Below are 26338 nucleotides of genomic sequence, written 5' to 3'. Positions count from 1 at the left end.
AATATTCGTGCATGGAATCTGCCGAATGGAATTGCTTCGTAAGAAGCCACCATCTTTCCCAGGACTCTTGTGCATTGATGTACTGACACATTTCCTGGTTTTAGGAGGTTCCTGACAAGTTCGGATAACTCCCTTGCTTTCTCCTCCGGGAGAAACACCTTTTTCTGAACCGTGTCCAGAATCATTCCCAGGAACAGCAGACGTGTTGTCGGGGACAATTGAGATTTTGGAAGATTCAGAATCCACCCGTGTTGTTGAAGCACTACTTGGGTTAGTGCTACACCGACTTCCAGCTGTTCTCTGGACTTTGCCCTTATCAGGAGATCGTCCAAGTAAGGGATAATTAATACGCCTTTTCTTCGTAGAAGAACCATCATTTCGGTCATTACCTTGGTAAAGACCCGAGGTGCCGTGGACAAACCAAACGGCAGCGTTTGAAACTGATAATGACAGTCTTGTATCACGAACCTGAGATACCCTTGGTGTGAGGGGTAAATTGGGACATGCAGATAAGCATCTTTTATGTCCAGGGACACCATGAAGTCCCCTTCTTCCAGATTCGCTATCACTGCTCTTAGTGACTCCATCTTGAACTTGAATTTCTGTATGTACAGGTTCAAGGATTTCAGATTTAGAATAGGTCTTACCGAACCGTCCGGCTTCGGTACCACAAATAGTGTGGAATAATACCCCTTTCCCTGTTGTAGGAGGGGTACCTTGACTATCACCTGCTGAGAATACAGCTTGTGAATGGCTTCCAATACCGTCGCCCTTTCTGAGGGAGACGTTGGTAAAGCAGACTTTAGGAAACGGCGAGGGGGAGATCTTTCGAATTCCAACATGTAACCCTGAGATACTATCTGCAGGATCCACGGGTCCACCTGTGAGCGAGCCCACTGATTGCTGAAAATCTTTAGTCGACCCCCCACCGCTCCTGAGTCCGCTTGTAAAGCCCCAGCGTCATGCTGATGGCTTTGTAGAACCCGGGGCGGGCTTCTGGTCCTGGGCAGGGGCTGCTTGCTGCCCTCTCTTACCCTTTCCTCTGCCTCGTGGCAGATAAGACTGTCCTTTTGCCCGCTTGTTTTTATAGGAGCGAAAGGACTGCGGCTGAAAAGACGGTGTCTTTTTCTGTTGGGAGGGGGTCTGAGGTAAAAAAGTGGATTTGCCGGCAGTTGCCGTGGCCACCAGATCCGATAGACCAACCCCAAATAATTCCTCTCCTTTATATGGCAATACTTCCATATGCCTTTTGGAATCCGCATCACCTGACCACTGTCGCGTCCATAAACTTCTTCTGGCAGATATGGACATCGCACTTACTCTCGATGCCAGAGTGCAAACATCCCTCTGAGCATCTCGCATATAAAGAAACGCATCCTTTAATTGCTCTAGAGTCAATAAAATACTGTCCCTATCCAGGGTATCAATATTTTCAGTCAGGGAATCCAACCACACTACCCCAGCACTGCACATCCAGGCTGAGGCTATTGCTGGTCGGAGTATAACACCAGTATGCGTGTATATACTCTTCAGGGTAGTTTCCAGCCTCCTATCTGCTGGATCCTTGAGGGCGGCCGTATCTGGAGACGGCAACGCCACTTGTTTTGATAAACGTGTGAGCGCTTTATCCACCCTAGGGGGTGTTTCCCAGCGCGCCCTAACCTCTGGTGGGAAAGGGTATAATGCCAATAACTTCTTAGAAATTAGCAGTTTTCTATCTGGGTTAACCCACGCTTCATCACACACGTCATTCAATTCCTCTGATTCTGGAAAAGCTACAGGTAGTTTTTTCACCCCCCCACATAATACCCCTTTTTGAGGTACCTGCAGTATCAGAGATCTGCAATGCCTCCTTCATTGCCGTGATCATATAACGTGTGGCCCTATTGGAAAATACGTTTGTTTCTTCACCGTCGACACTAGATTCATCTGTGTCGGTACCTGTGTCGACTGACTGAGGTAAGGGACGTTTTACAGCCCCTGACGGTGTCTGAGACGCCTGAGCAGGTACTAACTGGTTTTCCGGCCGTCTCATTTTGTCAACTGACTTTTGTAATGTACTAACATTATCACGTAATTCCATAATTAAAGCCATCCATTCCGGTGTCGACTCCCTAGGGGGTGACATCACCATTACCGGCAATTGCTCCGCCTCCACACCAACATCGTCCTCATACATGTCGACACACACGTACCGACACACAGCAGACACACAGGGAATGCTCTTATCGAAGACAGGACCCCACTAGCCCTTTGGGGAGACAGAGGGAGAGTTTGCCAGCACACACCAAAAGCGCTATAAAATGTATATAAACAACCCTAAAAGGTGTTGTTTTTGTTATATGCGCTTTAAATATATAAATATCGCCAAAATATGCCCCCCTTCTCTTTGTTACCCTGTTTCTGTAGTGCAGTGCAGGGGAGAGTCCTGGGAGCCTTCCTCACAGCGGAGCTGAGCAGGAAAATGGCGCTGTGTGCTGAGGAGAATAAGCCCCGCCCCCTATCCGGCGGGCTTTTCTCCCGGGTTTTGAGATATCTGGCCTGGGTTAAATACATACATATAGCCTCAATGGCTATATGTGATGTATTCTTTGCCATCAAAGGTATTAAATATTGCTGCCCAGGGCGCCCCCAGCAGCGCCCTGCACCCTCCGTGACCGTTCAGTGTGAAGTGTGTAGCAACAATGGCGCACAGCTGCAGTGCTGTGCGCTACCTTCATGAAGGCTGAAGAGCCTTCTGCCGCCTGTTTCCGGACCCTCGATCTTCAGCATCTGTAAGGGGGATCGGCGGCGCGGCTCCGGGACGAACCCCAGGGTGACCTGTGTTCCGACTCCCTCTGAAGCTATGTCCAGTAGCCTAAGACTCCAATCCATCCTGCACGCAGGTGAGTTGAAAATCTCTCCCCTAAGTCCCTCGATGCAGTGAGCCTGTTGCCAGCAGGACTCACTGAAAATAATAAACCTAAAAACTTTTTCTAAGCAGCTCTTTAGGAGAGCCACCTAGATTGCGCCCTGCTCGGACGGGCACAAAAACCTAACTGAGGCTTGGAGGAGGGTCATAGGGGGAGGAGCCAGTACACACCATGTGATCCTAAAAGCTTGCTTTTGTGCCCTGTCTCCTGCGGAGCCGCTATTCCCCATGGTCCTGACGGAGTCCCCAGCATCCACTAGGACGTTAGAGAAATCTAGAATAAATGAGGAAAGGCACTAAAGTGGGCCAAACATTGACAGGATTTGCAGAAGTTTCTGAGAGCTTTGAGAGATAAGAAATGCAATGCAATACAGTTTTGTATTGTATTTACATTGCCAAATGGTAAAAAAACATGAAGGTTTGGTTAGAGTGCACAAGTGTGACAATATGCCGCACTTACAGTACCCACCAGACTCGCAGATCTTTGTTCACAGCCACATAAGATCCGGGGCAAGATTGGGCGAGTTGTGGAGACGTTGGTGGCGTTTCCATGCTGTTATAATGGCAAATAACCCTGATTACGTGTAACTGAATTGACCCAGTTTGTTTACCTGAACTGCTGTTGTCATCATCCTGGTCAATGAAGACATGATCCAAAATAAAGCTTAGCAGCTCTGACTGCAACGAGGAATCTGGGGAATACACAAGTGGCTCCAATACTTCACGGCTCCCAACTACAATCTGATGGCTGAAGATCATTAGCACATCACAGAGAATAGTGAATGCCTAAAAAAAAAATATTGCAAGAGAGAATTAATAATAATGTGCACTATTAAGCTTAGTAATAAGCTTGAATACAGAATTCAGTAATGTTATCAACAATTTTCTTTAAACCCAACATCTACTATCTGCAGGGTACGCAAAAGAAATGGTGTGAATACAGTTTAAAATAAGAATTTACTTACCGATAATTCTATTTCTCGGAGTCCGTAGTGGATGCTGGGGTTCCTGAAAGGACCATGGGGAATAGCGGCTCCGCAGGAGACAGGGCACAAAAAGTAAAGCTTTAGGATCAGGTGGTGTGCACTGGCTCCTCCCCCTATGACCCTCCTCCAAGCCAGTTAGGTACTGTGCCCGGACGAGCGTACACAATAAGGGAGGAATTTTGAATCCCGGGTAAGACTCATACCAGCCACACCAATCACACCGTACAACTTGTGATCTAAACCCAGTTAACAGTATGATAACAGCGGAGCCTCTGAAAAGATGGCTCACAACAATAATAACCCGATTTTTGTAACTATGTACAAGTATTGCAGATAATCCGCACTTGGGATGGGCGCCCAGCATCCACTACGGACTCCGAGAAATAGAATTATCGGTAAGTAAATTCTTATTTTCTCTATCGTCCTAGTGGATGCTGGGGTTCCTGAAAGGACCATGGGGATTATACCAAAGCTCCCAAACGGGCGGGAGAGTGCGGATGACTCTGCAGCACCGAATGAGAGAACTCCAGGTCCTCTTTTGCCAGGATATCAAATTTGTAGAATTTTACAAACGTGTTCTCCCCTGACCACGTAGCTGCTCGGCAGAGTTGTAATGCCGAGACCTCTCGGGCAGCCGCCCAAGATGAGCCCACCTTCCTTGTGGAATGGGCCTTAACCGATTTAGACTGTGGCAGGCCTGCCTCAGAATGTGCAAGTTGAATTGTGTTACAAATCCAACGAGCAATCGATTGCTTAGAAGCAGGCGCACCCAACTTGTTGGGTGCATACAGGATAAACAGCGAGTCAGATTTTCTGACTCCAGCTGTCCTGGAATATATTTTCAGGGCCCTGACAACTTCTAGCAACTTGGAGTCCTCCAAGTCCCTAGTAGGTGCAAGGCACCACAATAAGCTGGTTCAGGTGAAACACTGACACCACCTTAGGGAGAGAACTGGGGACGAGTCCGCAGCTCTGCCCTGTCCGAATGGACAAACAGATATGGGCTTTTTTGAGAAAAAACCACCAATTTGACACTCGCCTGGTCCAGGCCAGGGCCAAGAGCATGGTCACTTTTTATGTGAGATGCTGCAAATCCACATATTTGACTGGTTTTAAACCAATGTGATTTGAGAAATCCCAGAACTACGTTGAGATCCCACAGTGCCACTGGAGGCACAAAAAAGGGGTTTGTATATGCAATACTCCCTTGACAAACTTCTGGACTTCAGGAACTGAAGCCAATTCTTTCTGGAAGAAAATTTACAGGGCCGAATTTGAACCTTAATGGACCCCAATTTGAGGCCCATAGACACTCCTGTTTGCAGGAAATGCAGGAAACGACCGAGTTGAAATTTCTTTGTGGGGCCTTCCTGGCCTCACACCACGCAACAAATTTTCGCCACACGTGGTGATAATGTTGTGCGGTCACCTCCTTTCTGGCTTTGACCAGGGTAGGAATGACCTCTTCCGGAATGCCTTTTTTCCCTTAGGATCCGGCTTTCCATCGCCATGCCGACAAACGCAGCTGCGGTAAGTCTTGGAACAGACATGGTACTTGCTGAAGCAAGTCCCTTCTTAGCGGCAGAGGCCATAAGACCTCTGTAAGCATCTCTTGAAGTTCCGGGTACCAAGTCCTTCTTGGCCAATCCGGAGCCATGAGTATAGTTCTTACTCCTCTACGTCTTATAATTCTCAGCACCTTAGGTATGAGAAGCAGAGGAGGGAACACATACACCGACTGGTACACCCACGGTGTTACCAGAACGTCCACATCTATTGCCTGAGGGTCCCTTGACCTGGCGCAATACCTGTCCCGTTTTTTGTTCAGACGGGACGCCATCATGTCCACCTTTGGTATTTCCCAACGGTTTACAATCATGTGGAAAAAACTTCTCAATGAAGTTTCCACTCTCCCGGGTGGAGGTCGTGCTGAGGAAGTCTGCTTCCCAGTTTCCATTCCCGGGATGAAAAACTGCTGACAGTGTTATCACATGATTTTCCGCCCAGCGAAAAGTCCTTGCAGTTTCTGCCATTGCCCTCCTGCTTCTTGTGTCGCCCTGTCTGTTTACGTGGGCGACTGCCGTGATGTTTTTCCCACTGGATCAATACCGGCTGACCTTGAAGCAGAGGTCTTGCTAAGCTTAGAGCATTATAAATTTACCCTTAGCTCCAGTATATTTATGTGGAGAAAAGTCTCCATACTTGATCACACTCCCTGGAAATTTTTCCCTTGTGTGACTGCTCCCCAGCCTCTCAGGCTGGGCTCCGTGGTTACCAGCATCCAATCCTGAATGCCGAATCTGCGGCCCTCTAGAAGATGAGCACTCTATAACCACCACAGGAGAGACACCCTTGTCCTTGGATATTGGGTTATCCGCTGATGCATCTGAAGATGCGATCCGGACCATTTGTCCAGCAGATCCCACTGAAAAGTTCTTACGTGAAATCTGCCGAATGGAATTGCTTCGTAGGAAGCCACCATTTTTACTAGGACCCTTGTGCAATGATGCACTGTTTTTAGGAGGTTCCTGACTTGCTCGGATAACTCCCTGGCTTTCTCTTCCGGGAGAAACACCTTTTTCTGGACTGTGTCCAGAATCATCCCTAGGCACAGCAGACGTGTCGTCGGGATCAGCTGCGATTTTGGAATATTTAGAATCCACCCGTGCTGATTGTAGCAGTATCCGAGATAGTGATACTCCGACCTCCAACTGTTCCCTGGACTATGCCCCTATCAGGAGATCGTCCAAGTAAGGGATAATTAAGACGCCTTTTCTTCGAAGAAGAATCATCAATTCGGCCATTACCTTGGTAAAGACCCCGGGGTGCCGTGGACAATCCAAACGGCAGCGTCTGAAACTGATAGTGACAGTTCTGCACCACGAACCTGAGGTACCCTTAGTGAGAAGGGCAAATTTGGGACATAGAGGTAAGCATCCCTGATGTCCCGGGACACTATATAGTCCCCTTCTTCCTGGTTCGTTATCACTGCTCTGAGTGACTTCATCTTAATTTGAACCTTTGTAAGTGTTCAAAAAAATTTTTTTAGAATAAGTCTCACCTAGCCTTCTGGCTTCAGTACCACAATATAGTGTGGAATAATACCCCTTTTCTGTAGTAGGAGGGGTAATTTAATTGTCACCTGCTGGGAACACAGCTTGTGAATTTTTTCCCATACTACCTCCTTGTCGGAGGGAGACTTGGTAAAGCAGACTTCAGGAGCCTGCGAAGGGGAAACGTCTCGACATTCCCATCTGTACCCCCGGGATACTACTTGTAGGATCCAGGGGTCCTGTACGGTCTCAGCGCCATGCTGAGAACTTGTCAGACGCGGTGGAACGCTTCTGTTCCTGGGAATAGGCTGCCTGTTGCAGTCTTCTTCCCTTTCCTCTATCCCTGGGCAGATATGATCTTATAGGGACGAGAGGACTGAGGCTGAAAAGACGGTGTCTTTTTCTGCAGAGATGTGACTTAGGGTAAAAAACGGTGGATTTTCCAGCAGTTGCCGTGACCACCAGGTCCGATGGACCGACCCCAAACAAGTCCTCTTCCTTTATACGGCCATACTGTGCCGTTTGGAATCTGCATCACCTGACCACTGTCGTGTCCATAACATCTTCTGGCAGTTATGGACATCGCGTTTATTCATGATGCCAGAGTGCAAATATCCCTCTGTGCATCTCGCATATATAGAAATGCTCTATAGTCAATAAAATACTGTCCCTGTCAAGGGTATCAATATTTTTAGTCAGGGAATCCGACCAAGCCACCCTAGCTCTGCACATCCAGGCTGAGGCGATCGCTGGCCGCAGTATAACACCAGTATGTGTGTATATACTTTTTATTATATTTTCCAGCCTTGTCAGCTGGTCCTTGAGGACGGCCCTATCTATAGACGGTACCGCCACTTGTTTTGATAAGCGTGTGAGCGCCTTATCCACCTTAAGGGGTGTTTCCCAACGCGCCCTAACTTCTGGCGGGAAAGGGTATACCGCCCATAATTTTCTATCGGGGGGAACCCACGCATCATCACACACTTTATTTAATTTATCTGATTCAGGAAAAACTATGGTAGTTTTTTCACATCCCACATAATACCCTCTTTTGTGGTACTTGTAGTATCAGAAATACGTAACACCTCCTTCATTGCCTTTAACGTGTGGCCCTAATAAGGAATACGTTTGTTTATTCACCGTCGACACTGGATTCAGTGTCCCTGTCTGTGTCTGTGTCGACCGACTAAAGTAAACGGGCGTTTTAAAAACCCTTGACGGTGTTTTTGAGACGTCTGGACCGTACTAATTGTTTGTCGGCCGTCTCATGTCGTCAACCGACCTTGCAGCGTGTTGACATTATCACGTAATTTCCTAAATAAGCCATCCATTCCGGTGTCGACTCCCTAGAGAGTGACATCACCATTACAGGCAATTGCTCCGCCTCCTCACCAACATCGTCCTCCTACCTGTCGACACACACGTACCGACACACAGCACACACACAGGGAATGCTCTGATAGAGGACAGGACCCACTAGCCCTTTGGAGAGACAGAGGGAGAGTTTGCCAGCACACACCAAAAACGCTATAATTATATAGGGACAACCTTATATAAGTGTTTTCCCTTATAGCATCTTAATATATATATATAAGCATATCGCCAAATTAGTGCCCCCCCTCTCTGTTTTAACCCTGTTTCTGTAGTGCAGTGCAGGGGAGAGCCTGGGAGCCTTCCCTCCAGCCTTTCTGTGAGGGAAAATGGCGCTGTGTGCTGAGGAGATAGGCCCCGCCCCTTTTTCGGCGGCCTCGTCTCCCGCTCTTAACGGATTCTGGCAGGGGTTAAATATCTCCATATAGCCTCCGGAGGCTATATGTGAGGTATTTTTAGCCAAAATAGGTATTCATTTGCCTCCCAGGGCGCCCCCCTCCCAGCGCCCTGCACCCTCAGTGACTGCCGTGTGAAGTGTGCTGAGAGGAAAATGGCGCACAGCTGCAGTGCGCTACCTTTAGAAGACTGAGGAGTCTTCTGCCGCCGATTCTGGACCTCTTCTTACTTCAGCATCTGCAAGGGGGCCGGCGGCAAGGCTCCGGTGACCATCCAGGCTGTACCTGTGATCGTCCCTCTGGAGCTGATGTCCAGTAGCCAAGAAGCCAATCCATCCTGCACGCAGGTGAGTTCACTTCTTCTCCCCTAAGTCCCTCGTTGCAGTGATCCTGTTGCCAGCAGGAATCACTGTAAAATAAAAAACCTAAGCTAAACTTTCCTAAGCAGCTCTTTAGGAGAGCCACCTAGATTGCACCCTTCTCGGCCGGGCACAAAATCTAACTGGCTTGGAGGAGGGTCATAGGGGGAGGAGCCAGTGCACACCACCTGATCCTAAAGCTTTACTTTTTGTGCCCTGTCTCCTGCGGAGCCGCTATTCCCCATGGTCCTTTCAGGAACCCCAGCATCCACTAGGACGATAGAGAAAATAAAGAATGTGATTGTGCATATGTAAAACAACATCTTTATACTTAAACTAGTACTGTAAATGAGCCTCAGCTGCTCTGTCCCCTCCCATTATACATACCTCCATCATTCCTAATCCTCTTCTCTCCCATCGTTGTGGAGAACACGCGCACGTCACATCTACTCTACATCTCAGGCAGTGGGAGCGGTAGGCGAGACATACACATGCCACATCCATGGTTAGGCCATCATGCAAATGTAGCGCAGATAACTATCATAGAGACCTTCTATGGAGCTGCAGCTGTCAACGGGCCTTTGGCACATACAGTGAGTTTTGCAAGTACTTTATTCCTAATAGCTGTTCACACGCATTTTATCGGACTGCAGCCGTATATGTTGAAACCTATGCGTATGACGGCAAGAGTATGACCTAGTCAAAGAAGCTGCAGCACTGATATATCTGTGAGTGACCTTTTATCTGAAACTATACATTGCAGCCAGCTCCTATGACCGACAGAACATAAGTATAGACTTTTAACGTGGCAGTTTCAACTTCCAGCTGCATAACTATCACGCGTGAGACTTTAGATATACTGCCCTTGGAAACCAGCCAACAAAAATATATGCAACCTGGACTCCGTATATCTGCAAAGCAATTTTAAGTGCTTCATAAAAGGGATTATTCTGTGCATTTCACTATTAATTGTCCATCATTGTGGACTGTTCATGCCACCAGCGGACCCACTGGGGCATTAAGGAGCACATGCCAGATTTCTTGCCTCACCAGCAGAAGGGCATTTTAAAGTTCTAAAAAATAAGATTTTACTCACCGGTAAATCTATTTTTCGTAGTCCGTAGTGGATGCTGGGGACTCCGTAAGGACCATGGGGAATAGACGGGCTCCGCAGGAGACAGGGCACTTTAAGAAAGAATTAGGAATACTGGTGTGCACTGGCTCCTCCCTCTATGTCCCTCCTCCAGACCTCAGTTAAGGAAACTGTGCCCGGAAGAGCTGACAGTACAAGGAAAGGATTTTGGAATCCAGGGTAAGACTCATACCAGCCACACCGTGTAACTCGTGATAAACTTACCCAGTTAACAGTATGAACAACAACAGAGCACCAGATAAACCTGATGCAACCATAACATAACCCTTATTTAAGCAATAACTATATACAAGTATTGAAGAAGAAGTCCTCACTTGGGACGGGCGCCAAGCATCCACTACGGACTACGAGAAATAGATTTACCGGTAAGTAAAATCTTATTTTCTCTAACGTCCTAGTGGATGCTGGGGACTCCGTAAGGACCATGGGGATTATACCAAAGCTCCCAAACGGGCGGGAGAGTGCGGATGACTCTGCAGCACCGAATGAGCAAACACAAGGCCCTCCTCAGCCAGGGTATCAAACTTGTAGAACTTTGCAAAAGTGTTTGAACCCGACCAAGTAGCTGCTCGGCAAAGCTGTAAAGCCGAGACCCCTCGGGCAGCCGCCCAAGAGCAGCCCACCTTCCTTGTGGAATGGGCTTTTACTGATTTTGGAAGCGGCAATCCAGCCGCAGAATGAGCCTGCTGAATCGTGTTACAGATCCAGCGAGCAATAGTTTGCTTTGAAGCAGGAGCACCCAGCTTGTTGGATGCATACAGGATAAACAGCGACTCAGTTTTCCTGACTCCAGCCGTTCTGGCTACATAAACCTTCAAAGCCCTGACTACATCTAGTAACTTGGAATCCTCCAAGTCACGAGTAGCCGCAGGCACCACAATAGGTTGGTTCAAATGAAAAGAGGACCCCACTTTTGGCAGAAATTGCGGACGAGTCCGTAATTCTGCCCTGTCCATATGGAAAACTAGATAGGGGCTTTTATGTGACAAAGCCGCCAATTCTGACACACGCCTAGCCGAAGCTAAGGCCAATAGCATGACCACCTTCCACGTGAGATATTTTAACTCCACGGATTTAAGTGGCTCAAACCAGTGTGATTTCAGGAAACTCAACACCACGTTAAGATCCCAAGGTGCCACTGGTGGCACAAAAGGGGGCTGAATATGCAGCACTCCCATTACAAACGTCTGGACTTCAGGAAGAGAAGCCAGTTCCTTTTGAAAGAAAATGGATAGGGCTGAAATCTGGAGCTTAATGGACCCCAATTTTAAGCCCATAGTCACTCCCGACTGTAGGAAGTGAAGGAAACGGCCCAGCCGGAATTCCTCTGTAGGGGCATTCCTGGCCTCACACCAAGCAACATATTTTCGCCATATACGGTGATAATGTTTAGCCGTCACGTCCTTCCTAGCCTTTATTAGCGTAGGAATAACCTCATCCGGAATGCCTTTTTCTGCTAGGATCCGGCGTTCAACCGCCATGCCGTCAAACGCAGCCACGCTAAGTCTTGGAACAGACAGGGCCTCTGTTGCAACAGATCCTGTCTGAGAGGCAGAGGCCATGGGTCCTCTGTGAGCATTTCTTGCAGTTCCGGATACCAAGTCCTTCTTGGCCAATCCGGAACAATGAGTGTTGTTCTCACTCCTCTTTTTCTTACGATTCTCAGCACCTTGGGTATGAGAGGAAGAGGAGGAAACACATAAACCGACTGGAACACCCACGGTGTCACTAGTGCGTCCACAGCTATCGCCTGAGGGTCTCTTGACCTGGCGCAATACATTTGTAGCTTTTTGTTGAGGCGGGATGCCATCATGTCCACCTGTGGCAGTTCCCATCGACTTGTAATCTGTGTGAAGACTTCTTGATGAAGTCCCCACTCTCCCGGGTGGAGGTCGTGCCTGCTGAGGAAGTCTGCTTCCCAGTTGTCCACTCCCGGAATGAACACTGCTGACAGTGCTTTCACGTGATCCGCCACCCAGCGAAGAATTCTGGTGGCTTCCGCCATCGCCACCCTGCTCCTTGTGCCGCCTTGGCGGTTTACATGAGCCACTGCGGTGATGTTGTCTGACTGAATAAGCACCGGATGGTTGCGAAGCAGAGGCTCCGCTTGACTTAGGGCGTTGTATATGGCCCTTAGTTCCAGGATATTGATGTGCAGACAAGTCTCCTGACTTGACCACAGACCCTGGAAATTTCTTCCCTGTGTGACTGCCCCCCACCCTCGGAGACTTGCATCCGTGGTCACCAGGATCCAGTCCTGAATGCCGAACTTGCGACCCTCGAGAAGGTGAGCACTCTGCAGCCACCATAGAAGAGACACCCTGGCCCTGGGGGATAGGGTGATCAGCCGATGCATCTGAAGATGCGATCCGGACCACTTGTCCAACAGATCCCACTGAAAGGTCCTCGCATGGAACCTGCCGAAGGGAATGGCCTCGTATGACGCACCGACACCTGTTTTGGCTTTAAGAGGTCTCTGACCAGTCACGAGCTCCTGAGCCTTCTCCGTCGGGAGAAAAACCTTCTTCTGGTCTGTGTCCAGAATCATGCCCAGGAAGGGCAGACGCGTCGTAGGAATCAGCTGCGACTTTGGAATATACAGAATCCAGCCGTGCTGTTGCAACACTTCCCAAGAGTGTGCTACGCTGATCAGCAACTGCTCTCTGGACCTCGCCTTTATGAGGAGATCGTCCAAGTATGGGATAATTGTGACTCCTTGCTTTCGCATAAGCACCATCATTTCTGCCATTACCTTGGTAAATATTCTCGGTGCCGTGGACAGACCAAACGGCAACGTCTGGAATTGGTAATGACAGTCCTGTACCACAAATCTGAGGTACTCCTGATGAGGTGGATAAATGGGGACATGCAGGTAAGCCTCCTTTATGTCCAGAGACACCATAAAATCCCCCTCTTCCAGGCTTGCAATGACCGCTCTGAGCGATTCCATCTTGAACTTGAACCTTTTCAGGTAACTGTTCAGGGATTTTAGATTCAATATGGGTCTGACCGAACCGTCCGGTTTCGGTACCACAAACATGGTCGAATAGTAACCCCTGCCCTGTTGAAGGAGGGGAACCTTTACCACCACCTGCTGGAGATATAATTTGTGAATTGCCGCTAACACTATTTCCCTCTCTATGGGGGAAGCTGGCAGGGCCGATTTGAGGTAACGGTGAGGGGGCATCACTTCGAATTCCAGCTTGTATCCCTGAGATACAATCTGTATAGCCCAGGGATCCACCCGTGAGCGAACCCACTGGTGGCTGAAATTTCGGAGACGCGCCCCCACCGATCCTGGCTCCACCTGTGGAGCCCCAGCGTCATGCGGTGGATTTAGTTGAAGCCGGGGAGGACTTCTGTTCCTGGGAACTAGCTGTAAGGTGCAGCTTCTTTCCTCTACCCCTGCCTCTGGCAATAAAGGACGCACCTCGGACTCTCTTGCCTCTTTGTGATCGAAAGGACTGCATTTGGTAATACGGTGCTTTATTAGGCTGTGAGGGAATATATGGCAAAAAATTTGACTTCCCAGCCGTAGCTGTGGAAACTAGGTCCGAGAGACCGTCCCCAAACAATTCCTCACCCTTGTAAGGTAAAACCTCCATGTGCCTTTTTGAGTCGGCATCACCTGTCCATTGCCGAGTCCACAGGACCCTTCTGGCAGAAATCGACATTGCATTTATTCTAGAGCACAGTAGGCTAATGTCTCTCTGGGCATCTCTCATATATAGGACAGCGTCTTTTATATGTCCCAGGTTCAGTATTATAGTATCCTTGTCCAAGGTATCAAGTTCCTCAGATAAAGTATCTGTCCATGCTGCTACAGCACTACACATCCAGGCCGACGCAATTGCCAGCCTTAGTAGGGGTACCTGAATGTGTATAAATGGACTTCAGGATACCTTCCTGCTTTCTATCTGCAGGATCTTTTAGGGTGGCCGTATCCTGTGACGGCAGGGCTACCTTCTTAGATAAGCGTGTCAAAGCTTTGTCTACCCTAGGGGAGGATTCCCAGCGTAACCTGTCCGTTGGCGGGAAAGGATACGCCATAAGCAACCGTTTGGAAATCTGCATTTTTCTATCTGGAGATTCCCAAGCTTTTTCACATAACTCATGGAAAGGTCACCTCATGCCTTTTTTCCCCAAACATATAAACCCTCGTCAGGGACTGGGCTTTCCTCTGAGATGTACAATACATCCTTCATTGCTATAATCATGTAGCGGATGGCTTTAGCCATTTTAGGCTGCAACTTTGCATCATCGCCATCGACACTGGAGTCAGAATCCGTGTCGATATCTGTGTCAACAATTTGCGATAGTGGGCGCTTCTGAGACCCTGACGGCCTCTGCGCTGTAGGAGCAGGCATGGGTTGAGACCCTGACTGTCCCAAGGCTTCAGCTTATCCAACCTTTTATGCAAGGAATTAACATGATCATTTAAAACCTTCCACATATCCATCCAATCGGGCGTCGGCAGCGATCCCACATTCATTTGTACCTGCTCTGCTTCCACATAGCCTTCCTCGTCAAACATGCCGACACAAGCGTACCGACACACCACACACAGGGGATGCTCTATTTGAGGACAGAACCCCCACAAGGCCTTTTGGAGAGACAGAGAGAGAGTATGCCAGCACACACCCCAGCGCTATATGACCCAGGAATTACACAGTAACTTAGTGTTTACCCAGTAGCTGCTGTATATACTGATTATGCGCTAAATTTATGTGCTCCCCCTCTCTTTTTACCCTCTTTCTACCGTGAATCTGCAGGGGAGAGCCTGGGGAGCTTCCTCTCAGCTGAGCTGTGGAGAGAAAATGGCGCTGGTGAGTGCTGAGGAAGAAGCCCCGCCCCCTCAGCGGCGGGCTTCTGTCCCGCGATTTTGTGTAAAATAATGGCGGGGGCTCATGCATATATACAGTGCCCAACTGTATATATGCCTACTTTGCCAAGAGGTCTCTAATTGCTGTCCATGGCGCCCCCCCTGCGCCCTGCACCCTACAGTGACCGGAGTGTGTGGGTTTAATGTGGGAGCAATGGCACACAGCTGCAGTGCTGTGCACTACCTCATATGAAGACTGGAGTCTTCTGCCGCCGCTTTTGAAGTCTTCTTGCTTCTCACGCCGGCTTCTGGCTCTGCGAGGGGGACGGCGGCGCGGCTCTGGGATCGAACGACCAAGGGTTCGTTCCTGTGTACGATCCCTCTGGAGCTAATGGTGTCCAGTAGCCTAAGAAGCAAGACCTATCCACAGTGAGTAGGGCTGCTTCTCTCCCCTCAGTCCCACGTAGCAGAGAGTCTGTTGCCAGCAGATCTCTCTGAAAATAAAAAAATCCTAACAAAATACTTTCTATTTAGCAAGCTCAGGAGAGCTCACACTAAGGTGCACCCAGCTCGTCCGGGCACAGATTCAAACTGAGGTCTGGAGGAGGGACATAGAGGGAGGAGCCAGTGCACACCAGTATTCCTAATTCTTTCTTAAAGTGCCCTGTCTCCTGCGGAGCCCGTCTATTCCCCGTGGTCCTTACGGAGTCCCCAGCATCCACTAGGACGTTACAGAAATATGAAAAGTATAAATGATATTTACCCTGTTCTATGCAATAATAATTTGCTGTTGATTTTCTATGTAACGGAATTCTTATTTATACTATTAAATAGTGTTATTTTTAATACACAAGTTGGATTTTTGAACTATAGAATTGGTTAAATCGCTGCTCACTTTGCTCATCATGCAAATGTGCATGATGACCTCGTTTATATCAGGTTTTAATTAGATAGATGCAATTCTGAATCTATTGGACACTGGAACATAGGGATATTGTTGGACACTGAATAAACTCTGAAGACCTCGACCTCTACATTCTCCAGCCTGTTGGGTAATGACTGTCTTAATAATTAAGCCCACAAAATAAGAAAATAAAAGTATCATACTTCAATCAATTATACACTTAAATTATTCACATTGTAGACAAAAGTGATTGGACACTGACAGCAAATAGATCGAAGAGATCTTATTGGCGTCAGTACTTTGTAGGTCCTCCATGTGCAGTTATTACTACATACACCCTTCTTGGCTATCGGTCCACAAGTTCCTGGACAACAGCAGGCGGTATGTTTTGCCATTCTGCCTCAAGTACAGTGACACTGAAGAAGAGCGAGTCGGCCTAGAGTGCACTGTCGCTCTAATTTGTCACAGATTCTCAATGGGGTTAAGGCAGGCATGTCCAAACTGCGGCCCTCCAGCTGTTGTGAAACTACACATCCCAGCATGCCCTGACACAGCTTTAGCATTCTCTGACAGCAAAACTGTGTCAGGGCATGCTGGGATATGTAGTTTCATAACAGCTGGAGGGCCGCAGTTTGGACATGCCTGGGTTAAGGTCTGAAATCTGAGCTGGCCAATCCATCCATCTTACAGTATTTTCTGTATACAAGTCCAGTGTTGCCCTGGAAACATGACAGGTGGCACTGTTGTCCTGAAAAAACATTTGTCGATTCCGAAGACGCGCCAGAATTTGAGTAAATTGGGACACATCCCTGGTGTCCATGGAGACCAAGAACTTGCTCTGCTTCATGCTGTTTATGACAGACCTCAGAGACCCAAATCTTAATCTGCCACCTCTGAAGCTGGTTGGGAGGATTTCAGGTTCAAAATGGACCTAAAGGGATTGGTCAACATTTGGGCTAATAAATAAGAAACTTCAATAGAATCCCAGCCCCTTCTGCTCTAATGGTACTTACAGTAAATTGCCATCACCAAGGTGACTAAAGACTGAAGGACCCTCCCTTCAAACCAGGCTTCTTTCCTTTGCGCCCTGAAAAACCAGTGGTAAAAAAATAAAGGAGGATTTTGGTACTTACCGATGAATCCCTTTTTCAAAAGCCATAGGGGACACTGGCACAACTTCAAGACCGTGGGGTGATGATGGTGGCTTACAGAGAGCTGACACCTTAGATAAACTAAGAGATGAAACAGGTTCCTCCCCCTGTATCCCCCATCATCACTCAGTTATGAATTAGCCAAGAGGAGACGGAAACAAGAGAACAGAACTATACGAGGGAACAGAGCACATAACAATTAAATAGAACAGAACAGCGACGGGCCGGCGGGCAGCCAGTGTCCCCTATGGCTTCCAAGAAAGGGATTTATCGGTAAGTACCAAAATCCTCCTTTTCCTGTCAGCCACTAGGGGACACTGGCACAACTTCAAGACCGTGGGGACATCCCAAAGTTTTCCCCCTGGGCAGGAGATCGCCGCGGAACTTGCAAAACAAGACGGCCAAACCTTGAAGATGAAGTCTCAAAAGTATCAAACTTGTAGAATTTGGCAAACGTATGAATACTAGACCAACTGGCTGCTCTAGAGTTGAGATATCGTAGCCCCCCTACTAGCGGCCCACAAAGACCCTACTGAACATGTAGAGTGGGCCGCAATGGATAATGGAGGTCGCCTAGCCTGGTGTAGAAAGGCTTGACGAATAGTCAACCGAATCTAGCGGGCCAAGGTCTGCTTAGCAGCAGGCCACCCCTGACGCGGGAGATCATAAAGCACAAATAAATCAGCAGTCTTTCGTAATGGTGCTGTCCGTTCCAAGTAGATCTTCAACTTTCTCACTACATCCAGAGAAGAAGGTGTTTCTGAGTCCTCCTGCAAGGACGGTACCACAATAGGCTGATTGATATGAAAAACCGGCACAACCTTGGGAAGAAAGGAAGCATGTGTTCTCAACACAGCCCTATCAGGGTGAAAAATCAATTAGGGAGGCTTACAAGACAAGCTACTTAATTCAGATACAGAAATAGCAAATAGTGGGCGCTAATTGAATAAAATATTTAAATTACGTTCGTCCTATGGCAGCCCACACAAGGAGTATCTGGATATTCACCAAAAATGTATAGGAACAAAACATAAAACAATGTGGGCGCTCAAAAAGATAAGATTATAATAACAGCTGCTGGTTTTGTAAATATACAATTTATTCATAAAATTCTATATAAATGTGATATCACTTTAAAATTTAAACACAACACAGAAACATTTAGAAATAATAGGCACACGTGTCCTTTTAACTCGGGACTTGCTGGTATTAGTGCACAATGCTAGTAAAATACAGCGTGCCGCGACTTCCGGGTTCGGATCTTCCGGCTGCATTCCACAGTCGTAAATGCAGTCACCTAACACGTTTCTCCGCCTTTGGAGGGGGCGGTATCATCAGAGGTATATCTCTGATGAAACCGCCCCCTCCAAAGGCGGAGAAACGCGTCGGGTGACTGCAATTACGACTGTGGAACGCAGCCGGAAGCTCCGAAACCGGAAATCGCGGCACGCGACTGGAATCAGCGTCCCCTGCATCTCCGGACTTTGCTGCTTAGCCTCTGCCTTGCCCTGCACCGCCAACTAGCCTAAGGAATTGGCACCCGTGGAAGCCGCCGCAGAGCGGCAATATACACCATCGGCAAGTGAGTGAGGACTTCCCCTCCTTTTCATATGGCTGACATATTCGGTGTGGAAACCTTCCATTGACAGGACACGCATTGCTCATTATACAGCTGGACAGTCCACATTAGTAGACTCAAACTGGTGAAGTATAAAGTTTTATTGCCAAGCAAAAACTGCATCTACTAACACTAATGATATTGAGCCCTAGTTGCTTCAATTATCCGTGGCCACTAACAGCCGGCTTATGCATGCATCCTAATTGGTATTTTACTAGCATTGTGCACTAACACCAGCAAGTCCCGAGTTAAAAGGACGTGTGCCTATTATTTCTAAATGTTTCTATGTTGTGTTGTTTAAATTTTAAAGTGATATCACACTTACATAGAATTTTATGAATAAATTGTATATTTACAAAACCAGCAGCTGTTATTATAATCTTATCTTTTTGAGCGTCCACATTGTTTTATATTTTGTACTTATTTCAGATACCCTTCTGGCTGAAGCTATGGTTAGTAGAAAAATAGTCTTCCAAGTAAGATAGTGAAGATCTGCTTCTTCCAAGGGTTCAAAACAGGGTGACTGTACATTATCCAGCACCAGATTTAAATCCCAAGGAGCTGCAGGAAGAACAAAACTGAGGCTGTACCCGAAGGACCCTTTGTATTAAAATTTGCTCATCCGGTAGGAGCGCTAGGCGTTTCTGAAAGAAAATCGGTAAGGCAGATACCTGAACTTTCAAGGATCCTAGACAAAGTCAGGAATCTAATCCAGCCTGAAGAAAGAGCAAGCACCATGATAGACGGTCACACCAAGAGGTATTAAGACCGCCAGATGCAATGGTAATGGGCTGCTGTAACCGGTTTTCATGCCCGCAACATTGTGGGGATCACACATTCCAGAATTCCTTTTCTTTTCAGGATGTCTGCCTCAATAGCCATTCCGTTAAACGTAGCCATGGTCAATCTTGATGCACAAAGGGCCCATGTTGGAGTAGATCCAGATGCAGAGGAAGAGGCCAAGTATCATCCGCTAGAAGAAGGCGCAGGTCTGAATTCCAAGCCCTTCGAGGCCAATCTGGTGCCACCAGGATCACCGTGATTGACTCCCGTTTGATTTGCTTGAGAATTCGAGACAATAGAGGGAACGGAGGAAACACATAAACTAGGTTCTACGGCCAAGGCACGGCCAGAGCGTCCACAACTTCCGCTCGAGGATCCCGGGTTCTGGAGATGTATCTTGGAAGCTGATTATTGAGACGGGATGACATGAGATCCACATCTGGACACACCCAGCATTGTATCAGATAACACCTCCAGGTGAAGTACCCATTCTCCTGGCTGTAGATCAGGACGTCTGAGGTAGTCTGCTTCCCAATTGTCCACTCCTGTAATGAAAACCGCCAAGAGAATTACTGCGTTCAGCCCATTGGAGAATATGCGACACCTCTCGCATTCCTTGCGCCTAGTTTGTTTAGGTACGCTACAACAGTCACGTTGTCAAACTGAACTTTTACCGACTTGGATCGAAGAATGTGGGCGACTTGTACCAGCGCATTGTAGATCGCTCTCAGTTCCAACACATTTATTGGCAACAGCGATTCTTGTGGAGACCAATAACCCTGAAGATGGGAGTCCACCACAACCGCGCCCCATTCCCTGAGGCTGGCATCCGTCGTGAGGAGCGTCCAGTCCCATACACCGAACTGCCTGCCCGCAGTGAGATTGTGCAGCTTGGGTCACCAAAGAAGCGAAAGTCGTGTCTCCGGAGTTAGCCGAAACTAACTGTTCAAGGTGTAGATGCGACCCCGACCATTGATGTAACAGATCCAGCTGGAAAGGACGTGAATAAAACTGCCGAACGCCAGAGTTTTGAAAGCCACTACCATTTTCCCAAGCAAACAAATGCATAAATGGACTGATACCAGTCGCGGCTTGAGAACAACTTGGACCAGTATCTGTATACTGAGAGCTTTGTCTTGAGGAAGAAAAACTTTCAGTACTTTGGTATCCAGGATCACGCAAAGAAATTGGATACGCTGTGACGTCTGAAGGTTGGAATTCCGAAAATTGATTATCCATCCGTGTTCCACTAACACATTGTATGTTAACAGAGCATGCTCCTGGAGAATGAGATTGGATGGAACTTTGAGGAGGAGGTCATATAGATATTATATTATTGTGACTCCCAATGTTCTGAGGTGAGCAATCATCACCGACATGACCTTGGTAAACACCCAGGGTGCTGTGGACAAACCGAATGGTAAGGCTCTGAACCGAAAATGATCCTGTTGAATTGCAAACCTGAGAAACGCTTGGTGAGGTTCCCAGATCGGAATATGGAGATATGCATCCTTGATATCTAAAGATATGAATTCCTTGGGTTCCAAGCTCGAAATCACTGAGTTGAGTGACTCCATCTTGAACCAGTAATGAAACAGAAACGAATTTAATGATTTCAGATTCAGAATTGGTCGTACAGTACTGTCTGGTTTTGGTACTATGAAAAGAATGGAATAGAAACCCTTCTTTTGTTGAAGCAGTGGTACCGGCATTAACACAGCCGATTCCACCAAGGACTGTATTGCTCCTTGAAAGGAGAAAACATTTGTCCAGAAGAATTGGTAGACTTGTCGTAAAATATTTCTTTGGTGGCAAAACTATGAAATCTAACTTGTACCCTTGGGAGATGATATTGCGATACACACATTGTCTGATATCTTGAACCAGGCACCCTGAAAGTTTCGAAGCCGCGCTCCCACCGTACTTTGGCCCCGGTGGGAAGGGAGACCGTCATGCCACAGTCTTTTCTGCAGGCTTTTTCTTGACAACAAGCAACGACTGGTTGCTTGCCACGAACTCTACCTCGGAAGGGTGTATAACTACTGCGTCCCCTAAAAGGTTGAGTGGAACTAAAGGACTGACAGGAGGTTCCAGTATAAGAGCGCTTAGGTGGTGGTGGTGGAAGGGTTGGTACGAAAGTAGATATACCACCTGTAACCTGAGAAAAACTAGTCTAGTTCTTTTTTTTTTAAATTGTAAACTGTAAACGGAAGGTGATTCCGCCGCTGTTTTTTGACTCAGTGTCCACTTGCCATGACCGAAGCCAAAAGAACTCTTCTGGCTGCAATAGTTGCTACTGAGATCCTCAAACTAACTTGTTTGATATCTCTAGCAGCTTCTCCTAGGTATATATCCGATTCCTTAATATGTTCAGTCAAGATCACTACTTCTTCTAACGGAACTCCCTCTTGTAAATCCTTTATTAATTTAGTGGCCCAATGCTCCACTGCCTTGTTCACCCAGGAACTTACCAAGGTTGGTTTAAGTGAGACACATGCGGCTGAATAGATAGACTTCAACATGGTGTCTAGCTTCCGGTCAGATGGGTCTTTCAATGAAGTTGCTTCCGGAACCGGTAATGCCGTCTTCTTGGACACCTGGATAGAGAGGAGTCCACTGTAGGTGACTTCTCCCATTTACCCGTCATAGCCGAAGGAATGGATAAATACTGAGGAATCTTTTGGGCATCTGAAACCACTTGTCTGGGTTTTTCCAAGCCTCAGTCAGCTGATCATCCAGTTTCTTTGAAAATGGATAAGTGAACGATGAACGCTGTCTTCTACCGAATAATGCAGTATCTTGCGAATTCGGTGTCGTCTCAGAAATGTTCAAAACTGGTCTTATAGTAAAAACAAAAAACGACGTTCAACCCCTTGAGTAGGTTCCAGTGTAACTTCGTCGTCTGCGTCAGTAATTTCGCTCAACTCCCGACCTCCTCTAAGGCTTCATCCTGAGAGAGAAGCTCTTCCTCGGATTCATCGAACTGAAGAATTAATGGCACTGGGCGTTTCTTAGGCTTCGAAACAGTCTGCGGTTGTTTACTGGACGTGTCCAAGTGTTTTGTGAGACCTACAGACTTGGCTAGCTCTGCCACCCAGGGTGGTTCCGTAGCAATAGAAGGTACTTTATTTTGAGGCATATCCCTAACAGTCTCACGAGATTTCCGTAAGGCAGCCACCTCAAGATGTAATTGTGAGATGGTTCCCGTGAGCGCTACTGCCCAGGGGGGAATATTTACTTCTTGGGACGGATTAACTAAAGTAACCTCCGAAGAACATGCCTCACAAAGGGAGGAACCGTCTGTGTGGGCTTTTTTATTTATTTATTTTTTTACACTTTGCAGTGACTAATAATTTTTGTGACGCCTTATTCGCTGGCCCTTGCCTGCCATTGTGGCGGACACGGTGAAGACACAGACAACCGACACCAAACACTCTCAATAATATAGACAAAGAGAAAATAGATAGGTCCACTAGGATCCATGGGCACTTTAAGAAATTGATTGTGTGCGCTGGTTCCTACCTCTATGACACTGCTACCAGACTCAGTCTAGGAAACTGTGCCCGAGGAGACGGACATACTTTGAGAGAAGGATAGACACAGAAAGTGGTGAGATTAAGAACCAGCACACACAGATCAAGAGGAAAGACATGCTAACCAAACCCGAAACAGGAACAACAACAGCTGAACCAACCAGACTACTTAAAGTAACAGTGCAGGAAGAACGAAGCACCGGGTGGGCGCCCAGTATCCCCTACGGACTACAAGAAAACGAGATTTATGGTAAGAACTTACCTTTGTTAAATCTCTTTCTGCGAGGTACACTGGGCTCCACAAGGATAGACATTGGGGTGTAGAGTAGGATCTTGATCAGAGGCACCAACAGGCTCAAAGCTTTGACTGTTTCCAGAATGCACAGCGCCGCCTCCTCTATAACCCCGCCTCCCTGCACAGGAGCTCAGTTTTTAGTTAACCAGCCCAATGCAGTAGCAGGAAAAGAGACGACAACGGTTAGTAGATACATACACCACACTCTCACGACAGGAGAAGTGTTAGCGGCTAATGCCATACCAACCCAAAGAAGCTAAGTGCGTCAGGGTGGGCGCCTTGTGGAGCCCAGTGTACCTTGCAGAAAGAGATTTAACAAAGGTAAGTTCTTACCATAAATCTCGTTTTCTGCTGCGGGGTACACTGGGCTTCACAAGGATAGACATTGGGGATGTCCTAAAGCAGTTCCTTATGGGAGGGGACGCACTGTAGCGGGCACAAGAACCCGGCGTCCAAAGGAAGCATCCTGGGAAGCGGCAGTATCGAAGGCATAGAACCTTATGAACGTGTTCACTGAGGACCACGTAGCCGCCTTGCACAATTGTTCAAGGGTCGCACCACGGCGGGCCGCCCAAGAAGGTCCAACAGAACGAGCAGAATGGGCCGTAATGTGAGCAGGAGCCGACCGAACAGCCCTCACATAAGCATGTGCAATCACCATTCTAATCCATCTGGCCAAAGTCTGCTTGTGAGCAGGCCAGCCCCGTTTGTGAAATCCAAACAGTACAAAGAGAATCAGATTTCCTAATGGAAGCAGTTCTCTTCACATAGATACGGAGAGCCCGTACCACATCCAAAGACCGCTCTTTGGGAGACAGATCAGGAGAAAAGTGCCGGAACTACAATCTCCTGGTTAAGGTGGAACGAGGAAACCACCTTAGGTAAATATCCAAGACGAGTCCTCAGAACCGCCCGGTCACGGTGAAATATCAGATATAGGGTACTACAGGACAAGGCTCCCAAATCCGACACTCTTCTAGCTGAAGCGATAGCCAGCAGTAACACCACCTTAAGGGAAAGCCACTTAAGATCAGCTGAACCAAGAGGTTCAAACGGAGACTCTTGTAACACCTCCAAAACCACCGACAAGTCCCAAGGAGCCACAGGCGGGACATAGGGAGGTTGGATACGCAACACACCCTGAGTAAAAGTATGCACATCAGGTAAGGTCGCAATTTTTCTCTGAAACCACACCGACAAGGCAGAAATATGAACCTTGAGGGAGGCCAGACGCAGGCCTAAGTCCAGGCCCTGCTGAAGAAAAGCCAACAACTTGGCTATACTAAACTTGGAAGCGTCATAATCGTTAGATGCACACCAAACAAAGTAATAATGCCAGACCCTATAGTAAATCCGAGCAGAAGCCAGTTTCCGGGCCCGCAACATAGTTTGAATGACCGCCTCTGAAAACCCTTTAGCCCTTAAGACGGAAGCTTCAAGAGCCACGCTGTCAAAGACAGCCGGGCTAGGTCCTGGTAGACACAGGGGCCCTGAACGAGGAGATCTGGGCGTTGTGGAAGTAGAATTGGACGCTCTGATGATAGGCCTTGCAGGTCTGAGAACCAGTGCCGTCTGGGCCACGCTGGAGCTGTGAGAAGTAGAATTCCTTTTTCTTGCTTGAACTTCCGAATTACCCTGGGCAGGAGTGACACCGGAGGGAACACGTACAGCAGCCGAAACCTCCACGGCACCGCCAGCGCATCCACGAATGCTGCTCGAGGATCCCTTGTTCTTGCTCCGAAGACCGGAACCTTGTGATTGTGTCAAGACGCCATCAGATCTACGTCTCGAAGACCCCACTTTTCCACTAGGAGTTGAAACACTTCTGGATGGAGGCCCCCCTCGTCGGCATGTACGTCCTGACGACTGAGAAAGTCCGCTTCCCAATTCAGGACTCCCGGAATGAATATTGCCGATATTGCCGGTAGATAGCGTTCCGCCTAATGTAGAATCCGTGAGACTTCCTTCATTGCCAAACGGCTTAGAGTGCCGCCTTGATGATTTATGTAAGCCACTGTGGTGGCGTTGTCCGACTGCACTTGAACAGGACGGTTCTGAATTAAATGCTGGGCTAGGTTCAATGCATTGAAGACCGCCCGCAATTCCAGAATGTTGATTGAGAGGAGGGACTCCTCCTTGGTCCACCGACCCTGAAGGGAGTGTTGCTCCAGCACCGCGCCCCAACCTCTTAGACTGGCATCTGTCGTCAACAGGACCCAGTTGGATATCCAGAAGGGACGGCCCCTGCACAATTGTTGGTCCTGGAGCCACCAGTGTAGCGACAGACGGACCTGCGGAGTCAATGAGATCATTTGAGACCTGATCCGGTGAGGTAGGCCGTCCCACTTGGCTAGAATCAGCCTCTGGAGGGGGCGAGAATGGAATTGAGCATACTCCACCATGTCGAATGCGGATACCATGAGGCCCAGCACCTGCATTGCCGAATGTATCGACACTTGCGGACGAGAAAGGAAGCAACTAATCCTGTCCTGAAGCTTCAGGACTTTCTCCTGACACAAGAACCACCTCTGGTTGTGAGTGTCCAATAGCGCTCCCAGATGCACCATGCTCTCAGCAGGGATCAGGGAGGATTTCTTCCAGTTGATGGGCCACCTGTGGGCTTGTAGAAACCGGACCGTCATATCTAGATGACGTAGGAGAAGTTCTGGGGAATTTGCCAGGATTAACAAGTCGTCCAGATACGGCAGTATCCTGACCCCTTGACGGCGGAGTACCACCGTCATGACTTTGGTGAAGACTCGCGGAGCCGTTGTTAAACCAAAAGGTAACGCCCAAAACTGGTAATGGAGGTTGACAATAGCAAACCTCAGGTATTGCTGATGTGACGCTGCTATAGGAATATGCAGGTAAGCATCCTGTATGTCCAGGGAGACCATGTAGTCCCCAGGTTCCAAGGCCAGAACTATAGAGCGAAGGGTTTCCATACAGAACTTGGAAACCTTTACAAACCTGTTGAATGCCTTGAGGTTGAGAATGGGCCGGG

At 47.9% G+C, this 26338-nt stretch overlaps 1 protein-coding gene across 3 annotated transcripts in view; it reads right to left on the bottom strand.

Moving 5' to 3' along the window:
* The window catches only part of STAG2 (STAG2 cohesin complex component), a 424372-nt gene that overhangs the window by 94748 nt on the left and 303286 nt on the right, over positions 1-26338 (bottom strand). For all 3 annotated transcript variants that reach the window (XM_063937252.1, XM_063937250.1, XM_063937251.1), the window contains exon 25: positions 3523-3697. In XM_063937252.1, the coding sequence (XP_063793322.1) occupies positions 3523-3697 (175 nt within the window). The remainder of the gene's footprint in view (positions 1-3522; positions 3698-26338) is intronic.

The sequence above is a fragment of the Pseudophryne corroboree genome, chromosome 8 (genome assembly GCF_028390025.1).
Source record: "Pseudophryne corroboree isolate aPseCor3 chromosome 8, aPseCor3.hap2, whole genome shotgun sequence".
In the NCBI taxonomy this organism is placed as follows: Eukaryota; Metazoa; Chordata; class Amphibia; order Anura; family Myobatrachidae; genus Pseudophryne; species Pseudophryne corroboree.
This window is presented reverse-complemented; position numbering and strand designations above follow the sequence as displayed.